Source organism: Symphodus melops (genome assembly GCF_947650265.1).
Source record: "Symphodus melops genome assembly, chromosome: 18".
NCBI classification, from domain to species: Eukaryota; Metazoa; Chordata; class Actinopteri; order Labriformes; family Labridae; genus Symphodus; species Symphodus melops.
Window position 1 is genome coordinate 17,097,003 of NC_136708.1, and position 19,128 is coordinate 17,116,130.

Below are 19,128 nucleotides of genomic sequence, written 5' to 3' on the forward strand. Positions count from 1 at the left end.
GAGAGGATACATGTTAGGTAAATCTCAACATTCAAATATAAGAAATAACATGCATTAAATAAGTGTAAACTAGTGTATTTACCCATAATTTTAAATTTAACAATACGCAAAGGAAAATAGCCAAGAAGCTAATTTTATTTAAAGCTATTTCTATGCCTCACTCCTGGTAGTATAAATATTTTCACCTGTAGCAGCAGGTGTCCTAAAATTAGGATCCTATGATACTTATTATACTACAAATATGCAGATTTAAATTGTCTATTTCTGTTGAATTCATAATTGTCAAAATCATGATTTTAAATCATTTGTTTAACAACGTTCTGCCATCATCTGCCCAGAGACAACACATCTGGTACAAAACTCTTCTCTTCAGAGGCTAATGTTTCTTTTTGTAAAATGTCCCTGATTCAAATAAATTAATAAAATAAATCAAACAAATGTTTTAATCTTTAAAATTACACATAAGAGAAAAATAAGTCTCTAGTCTAACCCACGACTATGAGGTTAATGTAAATAAGACTGCACTATTTTGGTCTTTTTCTAATTTGAAAGTCCTTTTACATTTTGCCCGTCAATAAAAACACAACAGACCAAACACTTTGTTCAAGGCAGCAACAATTTAATGGTTGAAAGAGAAAACCATGACTGTGAGAATACATCATTAGTCATGAAGGCATAGCATTGTATACAGTGGCCCATTCAAGAGATTTTGGATTGTATATAGTAGGTTCCAGACTTACACTCCCAATACAATTGTGACCTTTATGACTGTCCAAAAAATAAACAGCATCATTAAATACAAAATATTCACACAATTATGTGGGAATGAACCAGATACTCTCTAATTAATATACATATTTTCAGTACAATAACTGTAATATTAACACCAAAAGGCCCTTTAAACAGGGGCTCAAGATGCTATTTATTCATATATATTGATTGGTACTGTTGTATTCACAAGTGTAGGATGTATTATAATAGAAATTGAAAAATGTCACTCCAGAAGCAACTTCCATATTTCAATTGGGTTGCATACCCTCCCTTCAAATACTCATCCTAAACTATTCACATATCTACCTACACAAAGGAGAAATAGGAAGAAATACTCTGACAAGTATTTATCTGAATGGTGTAGGATGAAGCTGCAGTCTTTTCCCTGTACATTATCTTTTTTCTGCTGCCTCCTCTCCATCAGTGTGGGTGTTCTGGTGGATCTGCAGATCACCCTCTGTTGTAAAGCTTTTTACACAGGTGGGGCCGGTGTATTCAGAACAATGAGACTGAGAAATGTGAGCTTTGAGCTGCTCAGGTTGAGCGTAGCTTTCATCACACTCTGTGCATCTGTGAGGATCAAGAGAGGTCGGACCATGTTCCCCTCTCTTATGTGCCCGCAGTGCTGTAACAGAAGGGAAAAAGAGATCACAGTTGGCCTCAGGACAGGGAATTTTTAATAGGGTTTGTAGCTCATTAGATGGACATCCCTCCATTGTAGAGTCATTGTATCCTTCCCCTGATTCCTCTTCTGTTTTGAACTTCTTGTCATCAATTGACCCTCCTTGCGTTGCATTCTTCGGTTTACGGCCACGTTTTTTGCCTTGAGGCTTAACGTCACAGTTAACACTATTAGCAAAAGTCTCCTGGTGCTGCAGGAGTTCTTTTTCTGTCTGAAAAGCACAAAAACATTTACAGCACTGGTAGGTGTTGACATCATCAACAATCAACGAGCCCTTGGGGTGCTCTGCAATGCGATGGTAGCGCAGTCGTGAAGTACTCTGGAACAGGGCGCCACAATCCCTGCAGGGAAACTTTCGCCCTATGCAATCATGTCTTCTGTGTTTGTTCACCTGCAAGACATTAAACAGACAGAATCGACATTTAAACAGTTATTTATTTCTAATCTTCAATACACAAATGTGGCTAATGTAAACTGCTGCGTCCTCACCTCAGTGTAGGTTAAAAAGGTTTTCTTGCAGTAGGTACAGCAGAAAGGCTTTTCTTCTGTGCTGTGGCTAACCTGGTGTTGACTGAGCATCTCAGAAGACTGGAAGCTTTTGTCACACTGATAGCAAGTGAAGACTGTGTCAGTCTGCAAAATGATGAGCAAAAAAGTGGTTGAAAATATAAAAGCCATACTTAATGTTTTATTCAATTACTCTTAAAAAACATGTAAATTGATTACACAATTACATTTTACTCACAGGGGGACATTTAAAAACAACAATTGTCTTTATATCCATTTAAAGTTATTATAAAAAGAGTTGAAAACACAGAATAACCTCTGATGTGTTAGAAGTGAAAAACTGTCTTTTTTTCTTATTCTTCAATATTGATGTCTAAAAAATCCCTCACAGGCCGGACTGTACCTTGACGGAACCTTTTTAGCCCCACCATAAATACTTCAATGGCAGTCAGTAGAGATGTATGAGCAATTGATAAACACAGAATGTAATAACATCTGTTTGTCAGCAAATGCAACCAAATTCCAGCCCCTCATATGTGAAGAGTGTTTTTTTTTTTTTTCAAAACAAGAAATTGGCTGCGGAAATGTTCCCTATTATGTCATAACATAATTATATTTTATAAAGTAAAAAATACTTAAATCAATTTACTAATAATTTGAGATGAATATCTGCGCTTGTATCACATTAAGGAACCTGACCTTGCATTTTTTACTTGGTTTACCTGCTGCAGCTGCTGCTTGTAGAGCTCCCGGTGACTCTTCCGCATGTGTCTTTCCTTTGCTTTGGCGTTACAGAAAGTGATGAAGCACTGGAAACACTGCAGACTCTCATGCTGATCTGCATCACCATAAGACACCATGGGTTTAGGAGATGAGTTAAAGGTAGATTTACAACATTGCAAAGAAACAAATGTTGACTTACAGGACTGCAAAGGACCGACAAGCGTCTCCGTTTTCTTCTCCTTTGAGGTCGGCTTCACTTCGCTTCCAACCACGACATGCTCTATCTTAAACATTTCTATGCTGGTGCTTTCAAACACTACCACAGAAACAAGGAGCTGTCACGCTGCTGGAAATTATAAAACACGTAAAAGCATTAATGTTATGTTTAAGTGTCTGCACTGATAACATAGTTACTACACAGATAGAGAGGCTTAGCTTTAAACGTAGCCTACTAGCGTCACGTTACGAAGCAATGGGACATTTTAAATTAATAATCAAACATTTCACAGGGACTCAGTGAAAACACAATGCATTTTCTTAAATCACTGCCATATTTTTTTTTTTAATTGACCAAATAAGAAGTTGATGAGGAAAAGTAGAAATCTCGTGTAAAGCTAGTTGACATAAGGATGGAGAGCGCGAGCGCAGAAGCACATCTAATTACAAGCTCAATGGTTAAATACGTATATTTTAGCAATATTTTAAAAAGCGTCGCATGTCTGCTTGGTTTTCTAATCAACCTGTCGTGCGTTTGACTTGCTTATTTTAGTGGAATTAAAATTATTTTTAACTAAATTCAATGTAAACAATTCAAAAAGGGCTTCCATTTCTTACCGTTCGGAGCGTCCGTCCACCTAAATGAAGCTGAGTCCACTGGCGTACCCACGTCACGTGATAAGGGAAAATCTCCTGATATCGCGAGATATTGTGATGTAAATAATTTCAATCAACAAAGGTATCGCATGTGACACCATCGTTTATGTCTTTAATAGCGTGTCAGAAACTAGCAATAACATATCTTTAGATGGTAGGTTAACTCTTTATTTCCCGTTAAACTTTCTGCCAATCAATGTTTGACAATTTTTCATTAATTTACTCATCATGATTTTCTTCTATCACCGTTTGGTCCTTTAATTCACAGTACAGATCTAAAACCTCCTTTGGCATGTATTACCTCATAAATGGTGTTATGGTCAGTATTATTTAACTATAAAGCACCTGCATCTGTATTTGTTTGAAGAGATTTGACCCTTTTTTTTTAATTAGAAAGTACACAAGATGAAAAAAGGCTCCCTTTAGACATGTTTCTAAATTCAAATATGCACACAAGAAAAGAAAAAAAATCTGAAACCTTTCAGATTCATAGAACTTTATTTGTAATAGGACAAGGCAAACATCAATGACAATCTTGATGAAGAGGTTATGTGACGGCACATTATCACTTTAAATAATTTGTCAATGACAAAAGTAAAAGGTGAAGGACAAATGAGGCAGAAGAACGAGCTCAAGGTCTCAGTGGTTTCTTAAGCCCTGGCTTGCTGCTGCTGCTGGTATTCAGCGATTCTGCTCTCCATCACAGGCCTGAAGTGCCTGATCAATCCCTGGGATGAGAGAAAGACAGTACATCAATTTATCTTGAATGCAGACAACATAACAAAGGCTCTACTAAAATCCCTGTGAGAGAATTCATATTTATAGGTTTCATTTTTCTGTTAATAATTAAGAACCAAAACACAATCACTAACACAATCCAAAAAAATTAATCAGCCCCCGTTAAGTTTTTTCAGTTTAGATTTTTTAATCTTCTCGTTATATGTGGATCTAATCCTAAATTGTGCTGGTTGAATATATTTTATGGTTCTCTTTTAATCCTTTCAAATATCCGGTTTTGAAAAACACAATTTTACAGAACACGCGTTTACCTGCACTGGCCATGCTGCACCGTCTCCCAAAGCACAGATAGTATGACCCTCAATCTGCTTGCTGATTTCCCAAATCATATCGATCTCGGCCGTCCGAGCATCACCACGCACAAAACGCCACATCATGTTATTCATCCAGTCCACTCCTGCAGAGATAGTTAACGGGGAAAACAATATTTACACGTTCGTAATGATGTCGAGAGCTGATGTGTGTAGTGTCGATTGAAGTGTGACTTACCCTCTCTGCAGGGCGTGCACTGACCACAGCTCTCATGTTTGTAAAACTCAATGAGGCGGGCGATTGCTCTGATGATGTCAGTCTGAAAAAGCAATGCAGTCATCAATGTAACACATTTTGTATTTCTCAGAGAGTATTGACTGATGCTGCAGGGTAGACAAAACGTACAGATTTGTCCATGACGATGAGAGCAGCCGTTCCCAGACCGGTCTGAGCCTGTATGAGGCCGTCGAAGTCCATCAGCACCTCCTCACACACGTTCTTGGGAATGAGGGGTGTTGAGGAGCCGCCAGGGATTACAGCCAGCAGGTTATCCCACCCACCGCGCACTCCACCTACCAGACAGATGTTTGTTTCAATTAAGTAAAATGAAGTAAAAACTGCATTGACTTAGGTTGTACTTATGTTAAGCTGACTTAATCTTTAAATTCTCTGACCTTCTTGGTAGATAAACACATGCAGACAAACAACTGAAGCATTAAGGTTTTCCCTTTCTGTCAGTTTCACTTCACATCAAATATTTTTAAGGGAAAATTAATTACATCACAAGCATTTTTTTTAGACAAAATCAACAACTCACATCATTTAAACAACACCAACAATTCACTTCATCTTTTTTATTTCAAACCAAATTTCTTATTAAATTAAAAAAAGGTGTCCAAGTTACTATGTCTGATATTTCGTGAGTATACCTTTCATGTATCTGTACCTGCATGCCTCTCAATGAGGTCTTTCAGAGGAACAGACATCTCCTCCTCTACAGTGCAGGGGTGGTTAACATGGCCGGAGATGTTGAAGAGTTTTGTGCCAGAGTTTCTCTCTCTGCCGAAACCCAGAAACCACGTGCCTCCACGACGACAGATAGTGGGAGCAACGGATACAGTCTCCACATTTGCAACAGTTGTTGGGCAACCAAAGACACCTTCATGATCGAAGCAAAAGGAAGGTCCAGCATTAGTGACCAACGTTTAGATAAGTCAAATAAGAAGAATGTTTCCAGTTATATGAGTTATACTTGTATGTTTTTCAAGACTAGCTTCCACACTTCAGCAAAACTCACCCACGTCAGCAGGAAAAGGGGGCTTCAGGCGGGGTTTGCCCTGCTTGCCCTCAAGTGACTCAATAAGAGCAGTCTCCTCCCCACAGATGTACGCTCCAGCCCCTCGCATCACAAACACATCAAAGTCATAACCGGAGCCACAGGAGTTCTTTCCAATGAGCCCAGCAGCATAAGCTTCATTAATAGCCACCTAGAAAAGCACATTCAAAAATACAGACTTTAAACATTTCAAAGCACAATAAATCCATCTATGAGACAACGCAAGTAGTGCCATGATGTTAAAATGTCATACACATAATGTGTAGATATTTATATTATTTAAGGAATAATTTCAGACCAACTACATTACTACAGGATTTTGAATTGGCTGCACTTATCATTTTTCTTTTTGGTTTTGTACTTCTGCATTTGTCAGTGTGTTGGTTTGTTCTGTTCTTAGTATTGTTTAAATGTACTGTATTACTGATTTTGGAACTGGATATTTAAATAAAAAAATGTTTTAATAGAAATGAATATGTTGCATGTTTTAAGCTACTTGAGTCTTTTTCTTTAAACTGATTTCAAACATTACTGACATTGTTTGTACTCTAGAGTTTCAGTCGACAATGGGAAGGTTTCACTCTGTCCAGGTTCACCTGCAAGTTCGACGACTCATTGTAGAACTCTCCTCTGATGTAGATGTAAGCAGCACGTGCCCCCATGGCCATCCCAGCGACCAGACATCCCTCCACCAGCTTGTGTGGGTCATTCCTCATAATCTCACGATCCTTACAGGTGCCAGGTTCTCCCTCATCGGCATTCACAACCAAGTACTTTGGCCTAAAACATAGAGTTGGGTTACAAACACCCTGAAGGTGCTTTATTTGGATGTTTTATACACCAAATTTCATTTTGGCTCAAGCGTGATGAAAAGGCCTTCATGCTGACATAGCTAGCCACTAAACTAAACGGATTCTATTCTGTCTTTTAATGATGAACAAGCTTTCTTTTGCTCTGTTTTCTTCATTTCTGTTGCGTTCTTTCCTTAATATTAGTTTTAATGTATTTCAAAGCACATTGATCTTGCCTAAACTAACCTCTGTTATAGAAAACTTCTCAGTTTTGCCGATTTCAAGATTTGGTAACAAATGACAGAAAGTATCTTCCAAAAACAATACTATAATATTATGAAGAGAATCTCTGTTGTTGCATCAGAATCTTGTTTTGGTTTAGACTCCAAAAATAGGACTGTGCCTTTTAGTGCTGGCTGACATAAGAAGGTTTAAAGATATTTTAATATATTTTCTAATGAGATATAGTGTAAGAAAATGAGGTTTCTATCTATATAGTTGAAGTTGCATTGAAATGACAATATCTTATTCTTTGCTTTGGTCCATACCTCAGCCAATAGTGCCTTTACATGTTAAAAAAACACAGTACATGTGTGTGAATCTGTCGGTCCCCTCACTGACCTGCCATCACTGGGCTTGTTCATGAAGCTCCACTTCATGCCTGTTGGGAAACCAGCTCCACCTCTGCCACGCAGGCCAGAGACCTTGATCTCATTGAGGATCCAGTCGACCCCCTTCAAAAGGATCTCCTTCGTTTTGTACCAGTCGCCACGCTTCAGTGCCCCTTTCAGCCTTAAAAGCAATTCAGCATTTTATTATAAGGATTCTTTATTACTTTTCCTGGTCATGACATTATTTCATATTGTGTGGGAGCATCATTTAAAACACTCGGGACACAATGTTCAATGTTACCTCCAGTCATGACGTCCATACAGGTTTGTGAAAATTCTGTCCTCATCTGCTAGAGGTCCAAATGTAGTTTTCTTAGGAGCACTCTGAAAAAAATAAAACCAACACATCAAATGTTAACCCCGTTTTAAAACATTTAACTACATTATAAAGTAAGTATAAACCAGGTACCTGTGCTGTGCTGTTGTATCTGGTGATAGCAGTCACTCCAGCTTGGCTGACTGCAGCTGGAGCGCGGGCCACGCCACTCACGACTGCTCGAGAGAGGGACAGCATCTTCCTGTCGAGAGATGAGACCATTAGATCACAAGTCAAAAACATAGATACTTCAGCAGTGTAAAATAATAAGTCCGAATTTTACAAAACAAAATTAATAATTTATTCTATATCTGTTTTTAAAACAAGAAATTTACTGTTATAACACATTACACGTCAGATTTTTTCATAAAATCAAACCAGAGCAACATGCAAACACTTGATCTTTTGCAATGTATTTTTTTTTAAACTGTAATGAACGATTAATTATTCTTTGTTTATTTATTAATATTGCAGGTAAATGTGTGTCGTTTATTTATTTTAAGGTAAAGGTGTGTTGTTTATATATTTTAAAAGGTAAAGGTTTTGCTGCTGTTCAACACTTTGTGTAACTCCAGATGTGTTGTTGTTATGTCAGATGTGTTAGCACGTTAACTCACGAAGGTAAAGGTGTAAGGTTACCAATCGAAACAAAGTCCGTGCATAAAAACACATTACAGCACTTTATACTAGGAGATTAATTCAAACTCTTTCCCATCGTTATATTGTGCTGTTTTTAAAGTACATACTGACCTCCATGCTCACTGCTTAGACTTGTGCTAAGCTAAGTTAGCTAGCGGTTAACCTTGTAATGTCAGAATAACTGCAGCGGATTGACGACGTACATCAAACTGCCGGCTCTTTATTAAATGTGTTACCGTAATTTACAACAACCGCACACACGCAAATCAACCAAACAATGACTGATTCGAGGAATGGTTGCAAAAATAATCGGTCCTTCTTACCTTCTCTACGTCCCGAGGTTTACGAAACCCAGACCGGAAGTTGATGAGGACTACGCCGGAATATTTTACTGTAACACCGAGCTGTACAGTGGGTTATTTAAACAGTTGAGGTTGCACAACAAGCTGACAATGACGCCTCCTTCTTTTCATGTATGTAGGGACACAAAAATCCCATTACAAAATTGAAGGCGAGTGATCAAGCCAATCAACAGCTTTGGTTTCCACACACTTATAAAAAGTACTTTATATAACACACAAAAACACACAGGCAAAAATAATATTTTTATATTTATATTTAAAGGACAGAAACATTATCATTAGGATGATGTTCAGCAGAATATTTAAATAATGAAAATGATAGGCCAAGCACTATTTAAAATAAAACAAACAGATCAGTTCAAGAAAATTATTGCTGCAAAATTAGGTTTTGTCAGGGAAAAAAAAAGTTATCTATCCATACAGCGACCAAAGGAATCAATGTATAAGAGAAGGTGACTCAAAGATTAAACCTCCTTTTCATTAAAGTCAGTATCTGTATTTATTTCCAAAAAATCAGGTCTTTAGTTTAATAGGGTTCTCTTCTTTCAGATCGTGTTTTAAGCAGAAAATAAACTGACTCTGAATATTGGACAGCACTGCTAAAACAACATTATAGCAGGAAAATCACGTCAAATCAAGTGAACCATTAGGGATTGTTTTTAATAAAGTAAATTCTTCCTTTAAATATGTTTATCAACATACTGATAGTGTACAATCATTAACATTTTAAAAAGAACTATAAATATAAATAAACAAAAAAGTTAAAATAGGTTCATGTGAAATTAAATAATTAAAATGTGTGGGGAAAGAATGACACCTTGAAATACTGTACACTTAATTGGAAAGATTTTTTTTACTAACCTCCATATTTAAGTATAGTTACATTTCTCAATTCAAGTCCTGCTGAATTACTGTCCACAATCTGTCTCTATACAGTTATTACATCACAGAAGCTTATCCTCTGGGAAAATTGGACTTAAAGCCTTGTTTGATTCAACCTGAGGGATCATTTAAACCAGACTTACATACACACAACTGTGTGATAAATTGACCCGCTGGTGCTACTTTGGGCTTCTAATATCTCTTATGAATGATGGGACGGATAGTAAATCTGTAGCATCAGAAAACTTAGAGGCAGGTACAAATCAGCTTCAGTTGAAAAGCAAATGAATAGCCAATAATATAAGATTCTTACATCTACAAGAAACAAGAAAACAGTGTGGCGTGTGTGTGTGGGGCGGGGGTGGTTACTGTTTGTTCATTAGAAAACAGAACTTTTAATAAACAGTGTACAAAGATCAGATTGCTAATTCAGATTCAAGTAAAAGAGAACTGAACCGAGTTTACAATATTTCTAGCAAAGTGCAGCAATAATGTGCTCATAAAGAGGGTTTCTATCAGGTTGTCCAGCAATACGTGAAATTCACATTCAAGGTTTCTTCATATTGTCACGTTTAGTCATATTGTAGAAAATAGTCTCCATATATCTGTCAGGAGTTTGTCTCTGATGATACTGAAGAGGTCACTCAGCGGCTGGAGTCTGAAGACTGGATTTGCGAGCGCCTCGGCCCAGTCGGTCCACAGCCACACTCTCAAACGCTTGCCTCATGAGAGGATGCTCCTCCAGGACTTCGTTGAAACTGTCCACGCTCAGGGAGTAAAGGCGACAGTAGGTGTCAGCCTTCACGGTGGCTGTGCGTCGTCCTTGGGTCAGCAAGCAGATCTCTGAATCAATGAAGAGAATTTTAGTTTCAGGTATAGTGTGCAGTTTTTCTGTCAGCTAAAAGCTTTGGCTCAAAGATTGCTAGTTTAACAAATGAGCAATCTAAAGACAACCCCTTACATTTTTGAACATTATTCTTAACACATTTAAATTATACATTGCGACAGGGATGACAAAATGAATAATTTTGGGACAATGACAAATGAAGATGAAGGGAGGTAAAGATGATTTACCCCCAAAATATGCTCCATCGTTGAGTGATATCTCCCTATTGCCTCGAGGGATGACAGTAACGGTGCCATGCTGGATGAAATACATTTTACGACCGAGTGTACCTTCTCGTATAATCAAGTCTCCAGGTTGAAAAACCTCAAAACGCAGCTTTGTCAGGATCACTGTTACAAAATGAGGATCAGTGTTGGCAAACAGTGGCATGTTGGCTACCAGACCACGACAGTTATAGCTGACAATCTCCTGCATGGAAAACGAAGAGAAGAGGAGCATTATGAACCTGTCAAAGTGATACACTTCTTCACACTTTGACTCTTATACTGTTTAGTCAAATCATTAAGGGGCTCCTGTTTTCACAGCTGATTGATTATAATATTTAAACATTATGCCAACCTATTGTTAGAATATACTATTAGGATTAATCACTTCATTACTTGATTTATATTTTTGCAACATCATGTTTCAGGCTTCATTTTTATCCATGCGAGCATGTTAATTCAACATCAAGGCAGAGATGTCAAATCAAGGTTTTGATTTATGGCGCACCTCCTTGAGAGGATCGCTGAGCTCTCCAAAGATGCTGTCCTCATCGAACATCTTTCCCTGGAACCGCTGCTCGTAATAATCGTGGATCCTCTGCCTCACATCCGCTGGAAGTTTATGGAACGACATGTACTGCTCCACTTGCTTATACTGAAACATTTGTACAAAACACATGCTGATTTGACCTTCACGATTGTACAATAGAATTTCCTCAGGTCAGATGTCACATGAAGTCACATTTTTCCCCCATTTGTTAGCTTAATTATTGCACAATAACTCCAGAGCTGTTTTTTTCCAGCCCTAAGTGGATTACAATCTCATTTGTAATGGGCATTAGCTAGCAGTGATCCCAAACAAAGGTGCTGCCATTTGTTTATCATCCCTCAGTTTTATCATGTGAAAACTCCCTGGACAGGGTTACGTTAAGGCCACAAAAGCTATTAGATAATACACATATTTTCCAGGCCTTTGACTAAGCTTCTATGAAAAAGAACTGGAAACTAAGCAAGCTTATGAAATAAAACATGGCTGTGATATTAAACCTCACAGCAAGAATCACATTAGCATCCACGTGAAGCTCCCAGGACATCAAACAAGAGAAGCTGTGGGTCAAAATGTTCAGTTTGTTAATCTTTTTGAATCCGCGCAGAGATGATTACCTTCTCTTGATACTGGCGGTGCGATGCGTCTAACGACTGCACTAGGGTGGTAGCATGACCAAGAAACATAGCGTAGCAGGTGGCCCCCACCACCATGCTGATCATGGTGAGCCAAACATCAGTCATGCCCTCTGGAGGGTTGGCTCCGTACCCTATACACAGCATGTGGCTCATAGCCATAAACAGGGCGTAGGAGTACTGTATGTGCCATGTATCGTTCTGAGAAGAAGAGAGTTTCTTGTCATTCGAGTATTCAGAAAACAGTTGTCAGGAAAATAAACACAGTTTTCATTTGCTGCAATTGTAATTTAAGAACTACACACAGTAACTTTGTTGTTCAAATTTGGATGAGATGATTTATACCAGTGTTGTCTGTATGTTAATAAAGAAGGTACAACCAGTGGCATGTTACACAAATGAAAAACGAAACTGCTGTGTCAAAGAAAAAAAGTTAGAAAAATAGTTTGGCATGGAACCAGTGTGGAATAAAATATTATTTTTACTCTCCTGTTTAAGTGCAGCTAGATAAGCTTTAACCTCATGTTTACAGTCTTTCTGCTAACCTAAGCTAATGGGCTGCTGATTGTAGCCACATAATAAATACATATACAGACATGAAGTGTAGTCAGTCTTCCCATTTAAATCTCAGCATAAAAGCTAAGAACCACATTTTCCTTGTTTTTTCTTTAATTACTCAAAAAAGTGAGTTTAAAAAATCAACTTTTCAGGAAGGATACAATTCAACAAAATAAGAAATTGGAAATATGCTCAAATTTGTATTACGTAAGGTTAACATAAAAGTACAAATTGATTTGTTTTGGGGAAATTTTTATTCCATATATAAAGCTTGTTTGTACTAACCACCATATTGTTTTTGGATACCCAGCAGTCTGGGGGGAAGTCTTGCAGCATTGGCACCATGAAGGTCAGACAGCCATCCCAGTGGCACAACAGCAACATCATACCAATCAAGTTCACTATACGCACAACAGCACTGGCCAGATCGTAGGTCATGTGAAAAATCTGATGGACACAAAGTTGTACAGAGAAAGAAAAGGACATTAAAGTTTAAAAAAGATATTCTCATGTGTACTGTTAAGAGCATTGTCTCTCTGCTTGTCTTCACCCCTTTACCTCTTCCCACTGGTGGATGTAGCGGATGAGACGTGACAGTCGCAAAAGACGCAGCAGACTGAGGATTTTGGTGAAGCGCACAATGCGGAGGGCTCGGGCAGTGCGGTACACGTCGGACGACTCCTGCCGGGATTCCAGGTCAACGATGAGGAAGATGTAGTCGACTGGGATGGAGGAAATAAAGTCCACCAGGAACCAGGTGCGGATGTAATGCTTGCGGATCTCCTTTGGGTCCAGGATGATGTGACTGTCCTCTCCTGGGATTCCCGTGCGGAAATTAAGAACCAGATCAATGAGGAATAGAGTGTCAGACAGGACGTTAAAGGTAATCCAAGGCATGGTGTTCTGGTCCTCAAAGAAAGTGATTCCCCATGGCAAAATGACCAGATTACTCATCATAAGCAGGAGCATCACAATGTCCCAGTAAAACCTGTCCGGAAAAAGATCATTCAATGATTCATGTTGTGCAAATGTAAAGATGTAACAACATGTACAGCCAAAGACCCTATACCTTGACATCAGTATTGAAAACAAAGTATACTACAAAAAACATCTTAGTTACTCACAAATTGGAGTGTTTCTGTTTTGCATGTGTATGGATCTGAGCGAACACTACTGAAGTTAAGTGTTTACATGGACGCTAAGAGCTTTGCCAAGGTGAAATGCCCTCTTATTACTTCAGTTAGCAAAAAGGCTTAAAGATCAAATATGTTCACATTATGAATAAATCGACTGTTAAGGTCTCTGGAAGTCACTCGTAAAATACTTGTTTCACTCTAACAGCTTCCGTGTATCTTTTTATCACTTAGTACAGTAGTATTCACGAGACACAGATAAACCACAAAAAAACACAGTAAAGTGGCTGGTTCACATCTTTCACATCAGACTTGATCGTGTTAGACTGACAGCTCCTCACCTGTCTGTGTCTCATGTTTGAAGTGGTTCTGTGCTCCCATGGCAAATAATCTTTATTACTACACGTCAAGGAAACCTCTCATGTTTTAATCCTGATTATACATGACATCATCCTCCCACAGCTTACAGTCTAATTGCTACACTACTACGAAGACAGTTTTCTTAAGGTTCCATAATATATAAGATACAAGTTACTATGTTTTATGTTGGCACACTAAACACCAGTGTGTTCCCAGCCTATTGACAAAACCCCAAATTATAAGAAGACTCCATTATGCCTGCTCTACTTTTTATAAAAGTTGTGCTCAAACTTGTTGTTTGGTGATTTTTTTTGTGACATCACAAAGAGATGTAACAACTCCCCAAAGTTGGGTGACACTACTACAGCTAAATGTTAGTTGCTTTCTGAATCTGCCTTCTCACCATAAACAATAGAGTAGGGGGCAAAAAAGCCCAGAGTCATTCAAACCTAGAGGGTGGAACATAGCATTTACATTTAAAGCTATAGACAGAAAAACAGCCTGTTTTGAACAGGGCTGAAGTTGGGGTTTATAGGCATGTTAAAATACAGGATGACAGAGGATTTTTTATCAAGAAACCTGACAGACGTGTTTTTGAGGAGCTCTGAGACATATTTAACTGTTTGAAAAGGAGTTTGTAAGGAGTGACCTATAACTCTGACTTTGATATCTCAAGGGAAGATTAACAGACCATTACAATAAAAACTGCATTTAAAACATACACACATTCATACTTATTATTATTATTTAGCAATTCAACTGCAAAAAAAATACCCTTAAAAATCTAAGTGCGAGTTGAGAAATGTTGTTTCTAGCTTAGCTGAACTAGTAGAGCTAACAAGTTTAACGTATTAGCACTTACGTTTAACGTAAAGGCTTTAATTTGAAGAATTTGAAACAAGGTCATGTGAAGTCATCCAAGTAGAGGACAGTGTGTCGTTTGGGGAATGACCCATTTCTTTGTGACCCTTACTCTTATAACGGCTCCTGTCACAGGAGGAACCCCTCTCATCAAAAATGTATGCTGTTTACAGGTCCTATATAGCAAATACAATGAAGGAAAGAAAAACGCCTCTACTGTACTGGACATGTCCAATACACAAAGAGCTGCTCTTAGACGGCTTCGCTGCACTCATCACTGTCTGCTTCATGTCATACAAGTCCTTATCTCCTTCACGTCTCCAGTGACTCGTTATAGGACGTGCTTCGTGGTTTGGGTGTCCTAGCAGACTGTTTCCATCAAGTGAAAATCACCTTAGCTCTTTCTAACTGGCTCTTAGTCTCTCTTGCATTACAGAGGCAGCAGTACTAGAACGTAAACCAGAAAATGTTCAACTACTGTCACCCTTCACAATCATAAAAAAAATGTAATTCTCTCACCAGTCAGAGCCCAGAACTGACCAGTTCCTTGTTTCTTACTCTTATGTATCCCTTTGACTATTACTTGGACGCGTGTCCTCTTCTGTCTACGTGCTGATTTACATCACTACTTATCATTTCCACTCATGTTGCAGAAGATTAGTGAACACTTGCTGCTTATAACTCCGCCAAAGACTCTGGACTGCATTAAAGCTGTTAACATGAGGCATGTGCATATGTGTGTGTGTGATAAAACATGAGTGTGTTAGTGAGGAGCAGAGTTAAGTCTCCAGTCAAAACCTTTTAGACAAGCTATTAATAACAGCAAGAGTAAAAAAAAATGAACATGAATGTGGTTTGATAGTTTTCCATGTTGGTCTTTAAAGCAAGGTTCAGTCAGCTTATCGGCTAAGTTTAGTTTGTGCCTTTTAAAAGCGACCAGTCAGAAAGAGTAATGTGATTGATGTCACAATATCCGGCAATCTGCCATGCTGTGTACATTCTTGTTGTGGCATGAAGTATGGCAACATAGGGCAATCTTTTGTTCAACAACTGGTCCAGACTGAAATATATAATAAATTATAATACATTTTGACAGTATTATTTATATTCACAGTCCTCAGTTCACCAAAGTCAAACTCCTTGTGTGTGTGTGTTTGTGAGTGTACATGGCCAATAAAAGGGATTGTGATTCTCAGAGGACAATCCCAATGGCTTTTCCACTAGCACCAACATGAGCTGAACATTTGGGATATTGCTTTAAATCAACTCAACAAGTATTGTATGGAGGGCCTTAAACTGGTACATTATGTTAATCTAACGAATTCTGTTACTTTTGTCCACACTTAAACTGAAGAGCTAAATATAAAAAGTTACAATTCTGGAACGCTATAGTAAGAGAAGTCATTTAACAAGAACGGTCTGGTGAAAATGCCATATAATAAGATTAGACTCTCCCAATTTGATTACAGCCGAACATAAATATGGATGTAGAGGATGATCACTATAGGCTGTGAGATTTATACACTTACTTACTTACTAACTTTAAATCCCACTCAAAAGCCAAAATCCAAACAGCTATTTGACCTTCAGCCCTCTGCATCAAAAACGTGCTGTTTCAATTCATTCATTTTACAGGGGAAGCTGGAGCATAAGGTTTAAAGAGAGTAGGACGTTGATAATCCCCCCCTCAGCTGTCTGTGTATTATTGCATAATAGAGCAAGATTGGAATTATAGGGATTCTTATGGGCAATAATCCCTGTTTACGGGTTGATCCTCTCTGTCTGGCATAGCCCTGATGTTTAAAATTGTTTAAATTGATGGCAGCTATTATTAGTGGCCGCACAGACGGAGTGTTTGGCATCACTGCTAAATTGTTTAGACCCAAAGCTGAATTTTATGCCCAATCCTCCAAACGTGAGCCCAACCAAAAGTGAGAAACTAGTGGATGTCAAATAAAGCACGTTGGATCACTTAAATTATAAAAATAAATGGTTGTAGTCCTGCCTTTTCATAAAGACAAAGAAAGGAAGTTCGTGGTGGTATCATTAATCCAGATGATCTTGTCCTATATACTGTATCACTAATCAAATCCCTTCATCTCCTTATCATGTGCTAGGAACCATGACATCAGCTGCTGTGCTGCAGTCTGTCCTTGGAAATAATAGATCTGAGCAGTGTGGCAGGCAGCTTTGTTGAAAGAAAATTTGATGCTTCTGAAGAAAATGTATGGAAGATGCATGATGAATCAGGCATCATATTAAGGTTTACAGATTACGATTACAGAGTTTTTTTTAATTAACATTTGGATGGTTTTCTTAATAATTTTAACACAGCTTCTTACTTAATCCTGACATTAAGAAAACGTTGATTCTGAAGACAACACATTATTATTACCTGAAGTCACTGTAGGGGTGAATGATCCACACTCCAAAGCTCTTGACCCTGGCTTGCTCAGCAGCAACACCCTTGTGACTGCCAAACATGCGCAAGGAGAACTTGTTGACCCCGGGTTGTAGCAATGATCCAAGCTGCCTCTGGCAGCAGGTAGACTGGTCATCTGGGAGGTCATCATCGCCATCTCCATCAGGCTCAGAATTGGTGTTCAGCAGGCCATCGGGATCGGCTGTGTAGTCGTCATTGTGAGTCTTGACCAAGGAGAAAAGCGTTTTGGTCACATCACTTTTCTTCTCTGATTTTGGGGATGGCGTACCAGGTGGGCTCGTCCTCTGAGAGCCGCTTCTCCATCTAGAGAAGCTCCAGCTGCTCCAACTGCGGTACCTGGACGTCTCTGGTTTGTGGGTCGGGCTGTCACTGATGCGTTTCTGGTCTTTAACACTTCTGGTGGGACTGGTCATTTTTACACCTTGCATATCAAAATGGGCAATGATTTACTGTCCCCCTTTTTTTGGCTGTGAGGGTCCTGATCCTAAAGTTCACTGGCAGACAACCTTACCCATAGCTACCATTGCCATTTAATGCATTGCTGGTGTCGGCTTCTGTTTAAAAATAAATACCTCTAGTCTACTGATAAGTCTGTAGGCATGATACTAAATGCTGTGAAGCAGTGATAACATGTAAGAGTGACACTACTTCAATAACAGAAGTATCTTGTACTCAGCTATCCTGATACACTGTTAGGCATCATGTTGATAAAACGGTGTGGCTCCATACAGTCTATAAACAACATGTGACACCACAACAATGCACAAAGTACCTTCAGCCCTCTTTGGTATCATTATCAAAATCTTCTGAAAACAATAGTTATCCACACATGAGTATCCTCAATGTTAACCCCAAAAAGTTGAAGACACTGTCAAAACGGGGGGGGGAAAAGTACTTTCCTGTGTCCTGTGATGAACGAAGTCTACTTGATGCAGGAATAAAAAGTTCAGGTTCAGTTTTCCTCTGCTCTCCGTGTCTGGTTGACCACGCAGGACGGACGTACATTGACAGCCAGGGCTCAGTAGCCTTCAATAATCGGCTTGTTGGCATAACTCCGTCCACTCACCTCTCTCCTCCTCCTCCTCCTCGGTCCTCTCCCACCTCCTCCTCCCCCTTGGCCAAATCCCCCCCCCCCCCCCCCCCCCCCCCCCGGCTCGAAAAACCTCTAGGGTTTGTGTCAAGGTCAGGTCGGATTTCGGAGACGGGATGTGGACCCTACAGGTCGGCAGCAACCAAAATGTATTATGTAGGCGACTTTACTGTTCGCATGCAGACATGAGCCTGAGCGGGAACCAGGCTACAGCAGCCCTGCATAACACAGGTTATCACACTCAATATTTAATTCACAGTAACAGGCTGTAAAACCAGTCAATAAAAGAGGGGATTGTTCTAGCACCAGTAAACAGCCTACTATGCATTAAGGAGGAAGACTAGTGCGTCTACCTGTAAGTTATGTAAAACTGTTTATCTCTTTTTAAGTTTCTCATTTTTATATTGTTTGTTTTTAATCCTGCCTGTAAGGTGTCTTTGGGTTTTTTGAAAGGCGCCCATAAATACAATGTATTATTATTAATATTATTATTAACGTCGTATTTTTCAAGACACCAGAACTTTTTCAGGGTTTTAAATTGTCACTGATGCTACGAATAAAAATAAAGTCATCGATGTTTTAAAAACTAGTCTCCTTAATAGGCTGAAAATGTATGACCTATTCCGCCTGGTAACTCTAACAACCAGGTTAGTCTATGAAATCTACAAATAAAACAGAAAATGGCATAAAAAGGGACTTATTTTATTTGTTCATAACGTGAAAATGTTGTAAGTTTATCCTCTTGTAAGGTAATAATGTATAATCAATCTTATTAACTTTTTTTAAAA

At 38.7% G+C, this 19,128-nt stretch overlaps 3 protein-coding genes across 6 annotated transcripts; all 3 read right to left on the reverse strand.

The window, feature by feature from the left end:
* Positions 1–595: 595 nt before the first annotated feature.
* On the reverse strand, positions 596–3,575 carry LOC306839558 (zinc finger protein 576-like). Of its 4 annotated transcripts, XM_079368319.1 has the most exons (6): positions 3,518–3,575; positions 2,883–3,029; positions 2,683–2,798; positions 1,943–2,086; positions 1,688–1,844; positions 1,498–1,601 (listed from the first exon to the last, which is right to left on the reverse strand). In XM_079368319.1, exons 2-6 carry the CDS (start codon positions 2,974–2,976, stop codon positions 1,576–1,578), a joined length of 537 nt encoding a protein of 178 aa, XP_079224445.1. In that variant the 5' UTR covers positions 2,977–3,029; positions 3,518–3,575; the 3' UTR covers positions 1,498–1,575. The 4 variants fall into 4 exon arrangements, with proteins under 4 accessions (XP_079224442.1, XP_079224444.1, XP_079224443.1 ...); XM_079368316.1 differs by having other exon boundaries at positions 596–1,844; XM_079368318.1 differs by having other exon boundaries at positions 596–1,844; positions 2,883–3,026; positions 3,518–3,547.
* A 460-nt stretch (positions 3,576–4,035) lies between these two features.
* On the reverse strand, positions 4,036–8,790 carry ndufv1 (NADH:ubiquinone oxidoreductase core subunit V1). The gene is made up of 11 exons (XM_079367737.1): positions 8,683–8,790; positions 7,814–7,922; positions 7,646–7,728; positions 7,355–7,525; positions 6,539–6,722; positions 5,904–6,093; positions 5,553–5,765; positions 5,012–5,178; positions 4,844–4,925; positions 4,606–4,751; positions 4,036–4,284 (listed from the first exon to the last, which is right to left on the reverse strand). Exons 2-11 carry the CDS (start codon positions 7,916–7,918, stop codon positions 4,207–4,209), a joined length of 1,419 nt encoding a protein of 472 aa, XP_079223863.1. The 5' UTR covers positions 7,919–7,922; positions 8,683–8,790; the 3' UTR covers positions 4,036–4,206.
* A 249-nt stretch (positions 8,791–9,039) lies between these two features.
* Positions 9,040–18,277, reverse strand: hcn3 (hyperpolarization activated cyclic nucleotide-gated potassium channel 3). The gene is made up of 7 exons (XM_079368790.1): positions 17,203–18,277; positions 13,012–13,441; positions 12,739–12,900; positions 11,878–12,096; positions 11,222–11,368; positions 10,678–10,918; positions 9,040–10,446 (listed from the first exon to the last, which is right to left on the reverse strand). Exons 1-7 carry the CDS (start codon positions 17,676–17,678, stop codon positions 10,244–10,246), a joined length of 1,878 nt encoding a protein of 625 aa, XP_079224916.1. The 5' UTR covers positions 17,679–18,277; the 3' UTR covers positions 9,040–10,243.
* Positions 18,278–19,128: the final 851 nt, after the last annotated feature.